The 13,973-nt window shown below is 39.5% G+C and overlaps 1 protein-coding gene across 4 annotated transcripts; it reads left to right on the plus strand.

The window, feature by feature from the left end:
• The first annotated feature begins 3,023 nt into the window (after positions 1–3,023).
• On the plus strand, positions 3,024–13,297 carry OTUD6B (OTU deubiquitinase 6B). Of its 4 annotated transcripts, none has more exons than XM_075704567.1 (7): positions 3,024–3,114; positions 5,692–5,850; positions 7,789–7,880; positions 9,338–9,650; positions 11,209–11,270; positions 11,959–12,065; positions 12,594–13,297. In XM_075704567.1, exons 1-7 carry the CDS (start codon positions 3,024–3,026, stop codon positions 12,676–12,678), a joined length of 909 nt encoding a protein of 302 aa, XP_075560682.1. In that variant the 3' UTR covers positions 12,679–13,297. The 4 variants fall into 4 exon arrangements, with proteins under 4 accessions (XP_075560682.1, XP_075560681.1, XP_075560683.1 ...); XM_075704566.1 differs by having other exon boundaries at positions 5,692–5,846; positions 7,785–7,880; XM_075704568.1 differs by lacking the exon at positions 3,024–3,114 and adding an exon at positions 5,265–5,296 and having other exon boundaries at positions 5,692–5,846; positions 7,785–7,880.
• The last annotated feature ends 676 nt before the right edge of the window (positions 13,298–13,973 follow it).

Consider the following 13,973-nt stretch of genomic DNA (forward strand, 5'->3'; position numbering starts at 1 on the left):
GCCACCATCCTGCGTTAAAACTCCAGTTCGTGATGGCTATCTGGCACGCAGGTCCTGTCGACGGGGAGGTTCTGACCACGGGTTGGTAACGAGCCCCACGGGCCAGGACTGGGGCCTTGCGAAGCTGGCATTGAGCCTGTGGCCCGCTGCTAGCAAGGGCAGTGCTCTAGCTTTCATTTATTCTTGGTTAGAATCATAGAATCGTTTAGGTTGGAAAAGACCTTTAAGATCATCCAGTCCAACCATTAACCTACACTACCAAGTCCACTCTAAGCCAATAGAGTGGCTTACATTAGACTAAACCATGTCCCGAAGTGCCACGTCTACCCGTTTTTTGAACACTTCCAGGGATGGTGACTCCACCACCTCTCTGGGCAGCCTCTTCCAATGCTTGACCACCCTTTCCGTAAAGAAATTTTTCCTAATTTCCAATCTAAACCTCCCCTGGCACAGCTTGAGCCCATTTCCTCTCGTCCTATCGTTAACTACTTGGGAGAAGAGACCAACACCCACCTCACTACAACCTCCTTTCAGGCAGTTGTAGAGAGCGATAAGGTCTCCCCTCAGCCTCCTCTTCTCCAGGCTAAACAACCCCAGTTCCCTCAGCCGCTCCTCATAAGGCCTGTGCTCCAGACCCTTCACCAGCCTTGTTGCCCTTCTCTGGACACGCTCCAGCACCTCAATGTCTTTCTTGTATTGAGGGGCCCAAAACTCGACACAGTATTCCAGGTGCGGCCTCACCAGCGCCGAGTACAGGGGAACAATCACCTCCCTGCTCCTGCTGGCCACACTATTCCTGACACAAGCCAGGATGCTGTTGGCCTTCTTGGCCACCTGGGCACACTGCTGGCTCATGTTCAGCTGGCTGTCGACCAACACCCCCAGGTCCTTTTCAGCCAGGCAGCTTTCCAGCCACTCTTCCCCAAGCCTGTAGCGTTGCATGGGGTTGTTGTGCCCGAAGTGCAGGACCCAACACTTGGCCTTGTTAAACCTCATACAGTTGGCCTCGGCCCATCGGTCCAGCCTGTCCAGGTCCCTCTGCAGGGCCATCCTACCCTCCAGCAGATCGACACTCACACCCAGTTTGGTGTCATCTGCGAACTTACTGAGGGTGCACGGTACCAGAGGAAACTCATCTTTAGCTGGCTGCGCAGCCTGACGTCCCCAGCATTTATCGTACCGCTATTCCCTAAAATGTACTCCCTCATATTTAGCATGCCCTAAAGTCTCCATTCCTGCATAACTTTCAACTTCAACTTATTAAGATACGTGTTGTTCAAATGAAGCTAGCGTATCATAAGATCCCTTTAATCAACCTACCTCCATCATCACTTAGCACTTCACGTTTGGTCACCTGAGGTATTTATTTATCTGGTCGTTGGTATTTATTCTATATTCTCTTTCGGATTACTGCTAAAGATATGGCAGAAGTCTGGACTAAAACCAGTAGTCACTACAGGGACCTGAAGGAGCCTCTGCTACCTTTTTTTCTGAAAGATTTAAGCCTGTAGTGCCCCAAAACACTGCAGAGCTCAGCCTGCTTGAAGGATGGATTGGGTCGTATGTCTGAACATCTAATGACAGTGTCTTGTTACGGTAAAAAGACGATGGTTTTTTTTTCTTTGCTGTAATTTTGTAAAGTTCTAAAAGAAACTAAAATGCAGAAGGTATAAAACCAGTATTTATTATTTTTAAATATACAGCATTTTTAAGAACATGTATTAAAAGTCAGCATATTCACATATACATACATGTGTGGACAAATATATGCCGCTGACAAACTGATACAGAGCACACATATACGTTAGTCAAGGCAAATCTAAACCGGATTTGTTCTTATTCTGGATTTCCTGGTAGTATGCAGAAATATTTATAGGGCCACCCTAGTAATTTCCAGTGCTAACCTATTTTCCTAGCTAAAAGCCAACTGTCGCCCTTTCACTCTTTTTGGATGAGAATTGGTTTTTTTTTTTTTTGCTAGCCTATCTGTGATCTGTTTTATTCTAACAGGCTGGAAAAAGCAGGTGGAGGTAAGCGAAAAATATATTTCCGGGTATTGATATACAAATCTGAATATTATTTACATTTACATTATTTACATTTACATACTATTTACAACAGAATTGTAAAGGTCTAAAAATGGGGTGGTTCTATACAGCAAGAGAGTCCGCTCCATCATCTTATGATTCTGCTTTAGGCCCGTTTCCTTTCTTTGCACTTGACAGTGTACTCTATAAAATCACAGGATCTTCTAAGTTGGAAAAGACCTTTAAGATCAGAGTCCAGCCGTTACCCTAGCACTGCCAAGCCCACCACTAAACCATGGCCCTAAGCACCACATCTACATGTCTTTAAATATCTCCACGGAGGTATTCTTGTGGAGGTTGATAAAAATGTAAAAGAATAATAGCAATGCCATTACCAGTTTAAGCACAAGCTGACTGTTCCCATTACCGAAGTTTTTGATCAATTTGAGTAATTTTAAGCCAAATTAAAATATTAAAGCTCTTATTTTGCCCAGATGAACTGAATGTTCCACAAAATAATGTTGGTGACTGCACTGCACAGGAAGGCATCTCACTCCACACTAGCGCTCAACAGGAATTTGCAGTTCCCACTTTGAGGTGGGGATTTGCCCCCAACCAGGAAGTTTGGATTTTACTGGAATAAAAATTCAAGACTTTATGAGACACAATTTCACAGTGGCGAGGAGACACAAATCACGAACATCGCGACTTGGAAAATCGGGGAGTCTTTCTGGGTATTTTTTTAGCTTTAAGTAACTTCAGGGAAAAGACTGGCGCACACAGGGCACAAAAGCGAACAGGTTAAATCTTTTTATTTTTTAATAGAAAGCTCAGGCGGCGGCCGAGGGCCGGCGGGCGGGGCCAGGCGGGGCGGCGCTGCCGGAAGCGCGGCGGGCTCCCGCCTCGCGCCGGGGTCAGGGGTCAGGGGTCAGGCGCGCCGCCACCGCCGCCGCCGTGGGGGGAGGGCGTCCCGCGGGCGCCGGCCTCCGGGCGCCCATGGAGGGCTCCGGGGACGAGGAGCCGGGGGCCGAGGGGCCGCTGCAGCAGCTGGTGAAGCGGCAGCGCAAGGAGAAGCGGGAGCTCCAGGGTGAGGGGTGCGGCGGCCCGGCGGAGGGAGGGCGGCGGGGGAGAAGGCGGCGGCTCGGGATGGGCGTGGGGGGGAGCGGGCCTGCCTGAGGCGCCCGCCGGGCCGCGGGGAGACACGGGCCGGGCTCGGCGTCCCGCTCTCGGCCTTCCCCGGGGGCGGGCTCCGCGGAAGCGTTCGCCACCGCCCGGCTTTGGGAAAGGAAGGGGCAGCCCTTGCACTGCCTTCGCAAGGGGTAGAGGGCGTCGCTAGTGGAAACGTTGAGCCTTGGCAGGGGTGTCAAAGCCGTGCTTTGCTGCGAGGTGCGGTTCTTGTGAGGCGGGCGGTCTGCTGAGCTCGCCTTGCTGTAATGCGGGGAGCCCAGCGATGCTTGAGAGCCGTAGCGTAATGCTGGGCCATTAACATTATGTTAACGCTTTGCTACTTCGCTTGCAAGTTAAAGGAGGCGTGTTTTTGTAAGGCATTTTGGATTGAAAAGCCTGCGTAAGTGTCCTTGCTGCCCAGGCAGCTACGTTTCTTTGTTCAAAGCGCAGCTGATCTGAAACGAGCTTATACGTTCTGTCTAGCCACAGTAAAGTATCTACGCTGTAAGACCTGTGCGGTCTTACAGTGCTACATATGAACTGTTTGTGAGGCAATTCTACCTTCCCTATTACAGTAGATTAATATAATGAAATAGTTCTGTTAGCTGGATTCTGTTGAGTTGTGTTTTATAGTTGATTATAACCTTTTTGTTAAGCCTTTCTCATTGCTGGTATATTGATGTGGCCTTTTCCTTGTTTGGCTTTTTTGGTATGTAATGAAATAGGACAATCTCCAGCTTTCTATCAGTTAGAGGGTTAAAGAAGAGGAGAGACACTATTGGGCTATGTATTGTCGTTAAAACTATAGGAACTTACTGGTTTGAGATGCCTTTTCTTGTCTCAGATTTGGTTGAAATTGAAAAAAGGGGTAGGAATCAAGCATTGTGATGAGGTGGCCGGAGCACATGGCACGTTGATTGGGAGAGGCTGAGGAACAGAGGTTTTTTCCACCAAGAGAAGGTGACAAGGGGGTATGTAATCGCAGTCCTCCGCTACATAAAGGTGGGAAGGGTATACAGAAGACAGAGCCCCAGCCTTCCCAGTTAGGAGAGGCAGGTGACCTATAGGCACATATTTTCCCACTTGAAAAATACATTTATGAGAAGGGCAATGATTAACTGTTTGACAGGTAGCAAAACAGTTTGTTCCTAAGAACTAACATAAGGTGCATCTCAGCCTCTGAAAATCCAGCATCTCCTCCAGTTGATGATCCTTGTCTCCATCCCCCCCCATATACTCTCCTTGTGTATTTGTGTTTGCCTCTTAAGTCCTGGGTTTCCTTCTTCCCCATTGTGTTAATTTTTATGAACAAAACTGCTTTTTGCTCTGTCAAACTCAGTTGATTCACCTGTGAGGCTGAACGCTTAACACAAATCTTTCAGTGTGAGCATTCTTGCTGTCTCCTCTTGAGAAGTTTCATTATCATCGTCATCATCCTCAGCTCACTTGTGTCAGTCAAGGGTGAAGGACAGGAAAATGTACAGATGATGAATAGCAAGCAGGGTGTTAAATAATTGGTGTTGTAACTCTAAAACAGTGAATACAGAAGTGATGAGAGCTAGCAGAGTGTGTTCATGTAAGAGCACAGGCTGTGGAAGCTGTGTTTGTTCAGCCTGAAGAAGAAGAGAAGGCTATGGGGGATCTGGTTGTAGTTTCTACTGTGTAATGAATGGAGCCAGACTCTTCAAAATAAAGCATAGAGAATGGTCTAGAGACGATGGCTGAAAGTGGTAATGAGAACAATCCTCATGGGAGGAAAAAGGGAAAATATTTTCATAACAAGAATGGTTAGCAACACTGGAAAAAACTGCCCAGAAAGGTTGCAGAATGTCCATCCCTGGAGACTTCGCACAGTCATCTAAATAAATTCTGGATCAATCTGAATTAACATAACCTGATGTAGCTTTGAATTCACCGCTGCTTTGAGCAGGAGGTTGAACTAGATGACCTCTGGACGTCCTTTCTACCAAAGTATTCTGTGATTTGAGAAATGGAGCCTTGGCTTACAATCTAAAAATACTTACGGAATTTAAGCAAATTTAGGGTTTTTTTTTTCCTTTTGACTACCCATTTGGCTTTTAGAAACTTTATTTTACAGACAGGTAAACTCTGTTTTTCATTTTAATGTGCTACTTCTGTGATTAAGAATTTACACATCTTTCCTGTGACAGGATTTGAGATCTCAATGCCCAGATAATCTTTTTGAAGGCAACAGGCTGAGGTCAGCTGTGTTGATGATATTCATAAGTATTTGTAATAGTAACCTGGCACAAGTTTTTCTCTTCTTCAGATATCATGCTTGCATCTTTTAAGAAAAATATAGCTGCTTTAAAATGTGATGATCATAATGGGCAGTCTCATAGCTAAACTGTTAAAACATACTGATATGTTCATATTTGTAAATTTTTTTCTGTATGACTTGCAGTTCTTTTTTCTACAATGACTGTAGAGTATCTGTATTTAGAGGTAATGTTTTACTATGCTACTTCTCTAACAGCAAAAATTCAAGGCATGAAAAACGCTGTTCCCAAGAATGATAAAAAGAGGCGAAAACAGCTGGCTGATGAAGTTGGCAAACTAGAGGCAGAACTTGAACAGAAGCACAAGGAAGAATTAAAGCAGCTGAAGGAAGCTTCACCTGAGCAGAATAAGGTAGGTTTCTTAACTTTAGCTGAAGTGGTACAGATACAATTTGTGTTAGAGCTTCTTTAACTTTTAAAAATTATAATGAAGTAACACTTCAAAGTATTTCTCCTTTTCCTTGCAGTATTGGTAACTCTTTTCATCTTTGGAAAGATTCAGCTGTTGCAGTGGGTGGGCATTGCTAGAAGGGGCATTTAACTGCGAGATTTTTGTGTTGGTGTTATTGAACAGTATTTAGTTTTGCTCTTGAGGCTATGTTAGTAGCTCAGTCATCTTAAAGATTTTTTTTTGTTTATTTTTAAAGTTCCTCTTATATTGTCACTCTGATTATCTTATGTAGACTACTAGAGTATTGTTGGCCTTCGATAGGCATTTGACTGATGCAGTGTGTTTTGTCTTGCAATTCTGTCAACAGTGTGACTGACCTTTTTGTAAGAAGACACTTTCTGTGATGATGAGAATTGTCTTCTGAATGCTATTGTTCTGCCATGTTGGCAACATAGCTACATACTTAAATGGTTCCAGTTTGCTGTTTGATGGCAAACCACTTAATTTTTAACAGAGGCTTAGCGTTATTCAAATTTAGCTGCAGGAAATATGACCACCTGAGTAAACTAGGTACTATTAAATACTTGTGTGACATACCAAAACTCACCTATGTTTTAGCACTTAATAAGTAGAGTGTTGGCAACTCCTGTCATAGTGAATTTGCAATCCATAGACTTAATTCTGTATATCCAGTACTGAAAAGAACTTTATTAGTATCATGTGCTTCAATTTAAGGGCTGTTTATGCAAGTAGGCCTGTTCATACACTTTCTCCTACCTAAACAGGAATAGAGCTTATGGCTAAATTGGTGCGATACAGTTATCTGTGAATGATGCTAATGCTCCATGCTCATACATCTCCTTAAGAGTTTCCCTAACAGTGTGTGTCTTTTGGCTGCTTAATCTTATAAAGAAACAAAAACCTGTCTGCCTGATGCTTTCTGGACTAGGGGTTTTCTGATTAGTGACCTAACAAAGAGTTAAGCAGAATGTACTTTTATTTGAAAATGAGAGTGAAAAACATGGGTGAATTACTTTTAGGGATGTAGGCTTGACTGAGAAGCATCTGCTGAGAATCCTTGTGGAAAACAGAAGTTTTCAATTGTGAGAGTTAATGACCCTATGACAATCTTCTGTAGTAGTTTTTAATCAGATGCTTAAGCTGATGATTAATGCATAAGCATTAAACATACTGCTTCTGTTTATCTGTATCTTAGATTAGTTTCAAGAGTTTGTTTTATTTTGAGAAATGGGCTGTCAAAACTTTACGATGGAGGACCTTTCCAGCTAAAATCCTTGCCCTGGACATAGCTTTGCCTGAGAGGATTTTGTTTTGAGATGTATGATTTCTTTCACCTCTCAACTTTATTTGGATTGAAATGTGTCCATGTAGTTCATATCGTTACGGGTTTATCTTTGTCATTTTTCTTGAGAAGTGTCAAATCCCTGTCTTTTCCAACTGCTGGTTACACTTTGATATGGAAGGTGGAGCCTTCTCCTGCTTTAATTGTCACATAACTTAATAATGGCTGTTTGGGTACTTCAGTCGGCTGGTATGGTGAGGAAAACTTTCCTTTTCAGCCAGCAAGCAGTGTTCACACTTCAGTGTGGAAGCTTGTAAGAGACCATATAGATTAAGTTTGAGATGCGCAGTTCATAACTGTCTCTTTGTTGAGACTACAGAAAAAGTAATAAAATGCATGACAGTGGTTTGGGATGTGAAATGCTTTACTTTTGGCTTTGAATGGGTTCTGTGCTATGCACAGATCTTTGTGGTTAAACTTCATAAATATACCCTGGAATTACCTAGGAACGGAACTTAAAATTCTTTTTCAGGAGATGTACATCTCAGTTATCATTTATACTAATAAGAATATGTAACATTTTTTTTTCTTTTCAGACAGATTCTATAGCTGATGGGGTTGCAAATTTAGAGCTTGAAGGAGTAGAGCAACAGATTCAGCATCCTCGAATATCAAAAGCACAGAAGAGGCGGGTATGACTTAATATTTTAAAATTTTACAAATATTTGATTGAAGTTATATTCACTTAAACTTAACTGTAATAACCAAAGTTAAACAGTTTTGCAGGGGACATTACCTGGCTAATTCAGTATTGATACTGTACCTACTGGGTGCCTTGAAAATCTGTAAAGCTGCTACCTAGAGATATGTAAGCATTTTATAAATAGTTTTTTTACCCTCAGCCATGAGCTGGGAATCGGAATAGGTCAGGAGATGGGAGCCAGAAAAAACAAATGATGTAAACTAAATGATTTTAAAAGAATTTCACTAAAAAACATTAATGAAGGAATAAAGTAATTGAATTAAAATAATGTAAAATATTATGTGGAAAATATGCAAGTAGTAGAACTTTGCAGATTTAACAAAAGAACATTAATACTGATATTCTTGTAAATTTTTGAGTTGTTAAGAAACACTACCTGGTGTCCAGGCCATTAGGGTTAAATCTTGTTAAGCTTCAGATGTTAAATTGCGATGAATTAACATTCTCATTGTACCTGCATGAATGTTGGTTCAGGGCCAGTGGAGCACTGCTTTATTGCAAAATCCATCCCCTGTTACATGATCACTACTGCAGAGCTGCCTTGTAACGAACATGATAAAAGGATGTTCTCAATTCATCGCACCACATCTAGGCAAACTAGAAATTTTGTAGTCTAGTTTTCCTATATTGTGGTTGCCTAAACCAGTCTGTTCTTGATTTGTAGTGAATTTTAAGTGTGAAAGTGAAAAGATCATTCTCTCTACTGCTTCCTTTTTTATTTGCTCATTTACTTTGACTCTTACTCCCTTGTTAACTTAAGCGTAAGCGTACGAAGCGTTCTATAAAAGTAAATTTTATGTTAGGTATTATTACATCCCCTCTAGTATTCTCTGTATGCATTCTTATCTGTCCTTTAGGTTAGGAGCAGTGTTTTATGCTGTGTAGTACCTAGTCAGAGGGAGTTTCAGTTTCATGACATGAGCTCCATTATGCAATCATATGTGTAAGTGGTAGATCTCACACTTACTATGAAAGAGCAGTATGTTCTGTTGTTTAATTAGAATTCCCATACTTGAGTTGTTTGCCAGTGTGGCAACACAGGTGATCCTGAAGAAATGACTACTATTAATAGCCTTTGTATGGGTGTGGTAAAGTGTTATTTTGCATGTTGATATAATTAAGATTTCTCCTGTCACATAATTTCAGATGTGATGTCGGAGGCAGGCAGGATATATTGGTCACTTAACATTTTTTGCTAAACTTTAGCAAAAGTTTGGGTTTAGGAGGTCTCTAAGATTTGGTAGTACTGATTCAGGAGAACATTTCACAGATATGAATGCACTGAGAAAACATTTGAAGAGTTAGAAGCAAGCACTAAGCCAAGAACTGTACAGGCATCTTCTAAATTTTAACACTTGATGTAATTTTTATGTGTTTTAATCTAAGGAAAAAAAAGCTGCCTTGGAGAAGGAAAGAGAAGAAAGGATAGCTGAAGCTGAGATAGCAAATTTAACGGGTGCTAGACATCTTGAAAGTCAGAAACTTGCCTCCCTGTTGGCAGCAAGGCACTTAGAGATTAAACAGATCCCTTCAGATGGCCATTGCATGTACAGAGCTATTGAAGATCAGCTCAAGGATCGTCAAAATTCCTGGACTGTTGCAACTTTGAGGAACCAAACAGCAAAGTATATGCAAAGTCACTTTGATGACTTCCTGCCGTTTCTTACAAACCCTAGTACTGGAGACATGTATAGCAGAGGTAAGATTTGTGGCATAAGAGATTTTGAAAACTGTTATAACTGTTTCTGATAATTCTTGATCTCAGCTACAGCTGAATTGGGACCAATCCATTATGGTGTTTGTTCCTGAACTTTGTTACTTTGTTGGTTTGGCTGTGTTGTATGGAACACAGAATTATGATCCGCTATGAAACTTGGTACACCTGAATCTTTGTAGTTTATCTTTCTTTTTCCTTAAAGTAATCTAACTAACATTCGCCTAAAAAAAAAAAAAAAAAAAAAAATCATCACTTTCTGGTTACTGGTTGGCTAGTTGGTAATCATGTTCTGGGATGAGATTTAAGTTGTATTGTAAACAGCTTGTCCACCAGGTTTGGGATGACTTTTTGTCAACTTTTATGTTGGTGTTTTCAATATACCTAGGAAAGCTGTCAAAAATGAGTGTAAAATTCGAGCAAATCTAGTTTGCATAGGTGCTTTTTCTTATTCTACCCTTTATGTTCAGTTAGGCCTTTTGGAGCCCTTTCTTATAAACAGACTAAACTAAAAAATATAAATGCATTTAGTGTGGAGCAATGGTGTAGGCTGAGTAAATGTAGTTAAATGGAATTTATGTACTTATTTGAGCAATACGTGGTTTACTGATTTCTCACTGTGTGTCTGGAACACCATGCAAATGACTTTATACACATTTTTTTAACTTACTGCTACATTCATTTAATAGTTATTGCTGTGGATTTCATTTGGTGACCGGTGACTGTTGTGAAGTAGGAGGCATCTTTCCCATGTTGTCAGATATAATTGTCACAGGATAAATGTGTCCCAAGAGAAGACTGAATGAAGTTTGCAGAGCAGCAGGGAGTTGTGGTTTTCTTATGCCTCTTAAGTCTGTTATAAGGGGAATGTATGAAAAACAATTTTGAGCAGTCTTCAGAAAATATGTTCGTTCTTTATGAGAATCATAGGGTTTAGAAGCCTGAGGGTTTTAAAAGATTGGTTTCTGTAGAACATGATCTGCAAAAGGTTAATTTAGCTATTAACAAAGAAACTATTGGGAATAAATACTTCAGAGGGTAAAAACAAGGCTAATTTGGAAATTTAAAAAACAAAAACAACAAAAAACCCAGCTGAACTACATACAGTTAGAAGACTTTAAAAACGTACCTGGCACCTAGCAAACATAAGCATACTACTTGCTATTGTGTTCTTTTCTAGAGTCTCGAAACAACACTCTCTAAAACTTAATGGGAAGAAAAGTGTATGCAATTTCATGCTCATTGTTAACAGTTCCCTGAATAAAAAGTTTAAAATACAAACACGTACTTCTTCTTATTCCCATACTTGTTTCTATACTTGTCTTCAGTCGTAATTTTTCTTTCTGAAACAGTTAAGGGGCTTTTTTTTTGCCTCTGGTGTTTTTCTTTTCCTTTTCTTCTTTTCAGTGAACATACATATTTTCCTGTATAATGTGTTTGGACTTTTCAGATTCTAGTTCTTCATTGTACAATCACTATTTTTCCTCAGTTGCTTGTTCTCAAAAAAGAGAAGTACTGAAAGTTGTCTTTTCTTTCCCTGCAGAGGAATTTGAAAAATACTGTGATGATATAGCAAATACAGCTTCATGGGGTGGACAGCTGGAAGTAAGTATTGTATTGGTATTTTTTATTTGTGAAGTTTTGAAGTGGGTGAATATACCTTCAAAAAAGGGCTTCTTAAGAAAGAATACCTGAAGGCATAAGGGAACATAGTCATAAATAGTTTATCAAGACCTTTGTCCTATGGTTATAATTGTTTTCCCAAATTAGTAGCTTTTCTACAGCACTGCTGTTCTGATGTATTTGACGACATGCAAGTTCGCGAATTCAGTAGTTCTAAATATCGTTAGAAAGACTGACAGTCCAGGTGGGGCAAGACTTTCTAAGGAGAAAGTATTTTACTATGCAGACTTGGATGGTAGCAAAACTGACTAGAGTGGAGTAATGTTAGATTTTTGTAATGTAAACCAGAACTTGATCTTAAGAAAACACGTATTTATTTTAGTTTAGATCTTATTTATTGTTTTATGAAAGAGTAGTTACCAAATTACTGAAACTAGCCCAATGTTACCTGTGTTGTATCATCAAAACAATGATTAATTTAAGGCAACCTGTTTTCAATTAAAGTTTTAAAAATTAAAATAATTTTGCTTATTTTAATAAAGTTTATTTTCTAACAATATTTGAAATATTATGCCTAAACTCATATGTGCTAAAACTAAATGCCATGTCTTCCTCTCTCCTCCCTACATTGGCTTTAACCCTATTGTTTAATTTTTTTTATGCCTTAAAGCTAAGGGCTTTGTCGCACATTTTGCAAACACCTATTGAAGTAGTGCAGATGGATTCCCCCCCCATTATTGTTGGTGAAGAATATTCAGGCAAACCAATAATACTTGTGTAAGTATGTAGTTTTATCCCTTCTTAAAATTAATGCACTTATTTCTATATCAGAGGGCTCAGCTTTGATTTGCACCTGCTTTTTCTTTTTCCTGTTACATATCTGATGTTCAGATGCTGCTTGAGTAATGGTCTTGCAGGTCAGAAATTATGTTTGTGATTGACTTACTTAGTTTAAAGGTACTGTAATTAGAGTTCTGAAAATGCTGACCATCTGTCTGAAGTGTGATTCAGTCACTGCTTTACAGAATGCTGCAAGGTTGTTTTACCTGTTACATAATTACAAAATAATAGTGAAATTGATATAAGATACAGCAGGAAACTTTTTTCTCTTCCAAGTTTATGTCAATCTGTGCCTGGAAGTCACCAGAATTAAAAACTGTATTAAAACTCTCCTATTTAAAGACCCTATATATTTTCTGTGCTAAAACTTGAATTTACTTAAGCCATCTTGCTGTGCAGTTAATGTTTGGCATGATGTATACTTTTAGTTAAACTGAGCACTAATTCTGTAATTTTTTTTTCTAGGTATATGAGACATGCCTATGGATTAGGAGAACATTACAATTCTGTAAAACTTGTAACAGATGCTGCTACAGAAAACGGCAGCTAGCATACAAAAGTCATAAATCCACATGGATAACAGTTGCATCTTGATGTGTTAGGCTCCAGACAATTCCCAGAACGTAAAACTAAATGGAATGGATTAAAAATGAAAAAAAGATATGCAAGGTTTGACTATAAATCAGAAATAGCTCTTCATTTAAAACAAAACCAAACCAAAACCACACAATAGTGTTTTGAACTTGTTGGTGTTGATCATGTTTAGAAGATTGTCTCTAAAATGGTGGCTGTGTAGATCAGAAATTTTTTTTAACAGAGCTTCATCCCATGCTGCAGTTAAAATACCAAGTTGTAAATGTTTTGGTTAATCTGCATTTCTGCTGAAGAATTAAGGTTACCTGAAGGTTGCTGTTACATTGTTTCTGGCAGATTTTGATGATCATGGAAGACCTAAGGCATTTAAAATAATTGATTTAATTTTGATTGAAATATCCTTTATAGTGGGTTTTGGTTTTGTTTGTTTTTTTTTTTTTTAGTTCTATCAGGATCTAGCTTTAACACTGTAGTAGGGGTCCCCTTCTTTGTTTGGGCAGAGAAGAGCTGGAGGCAAATCCAGTAGTAGAATATCTTGCTTGGCTGAAGGAATTGCACAATCTTTTTATTTCAAAGACTTACATCCGAGGTATTTGCCAAGGTTCGAGGACGTAACTTTTTTTTTTTTTTGCAGTTGATAGTAGGAACTGAATGGTTGATGCTGTTCCTAGTAGTGAATCTGTAGGAAGAGCATTGTTGTTTATGACTGTCCATGATAACATTGGTACAAGTTCACTGTGCTGTTCATCCTTCATAGTCTTTTCATCTGTGCATTTTGATGATACAGAAACCTTACAAACAAAAAGTTCAATGTCCTCACTTCAGGTAGTGAAACTCGTCTGAACTCATCGTTTATGGATCTGCTGATTTAAGCACTTTCGTATGAAGTGCGATGTTTTATAATTCTTAAAACAGCTGGTTGCATACAGGTGTAAAAATAACCACCTTGGGTTTTTTCAGTAACTTTAAAGGTGATCTGCAGAAGAATTAAGTTTATTTTCATTGCTCCTTATGATGCACAGAGACTTGAAAGGTGTTGGTTTTTTTAATATGGCTTGACTTTTTACATTAGAAACATAGGTCTTTAAGTCACTGCAAATGTGACTCCAAAACTAGCTGCATACTGAAACCAAAGTTGTAATGTAATTGTTTTTTAATAATAGAAATGATTTTTTTCTTTAAAGCCTTAGTCAATAACATGATAATTGTTTGCATTTTAGTGCTGATGAGTTGGTTTGGAGAAAAGCGGTT

The sequence above is a fragment of the Pelecanus crispus genome, chromosome 2, assembly GCF_030463565.1.
Source record: "Pelecanus crispus isolate bPelCri1 chromosome 2, bPelCri1.pri, whole genome shotgun sequence".
NCBI lineage: Eukaryota > Metazoa > Chordata > Aves > Pelecaniformes > Pelecanidae > Pelecanus > Pelecanus crispus.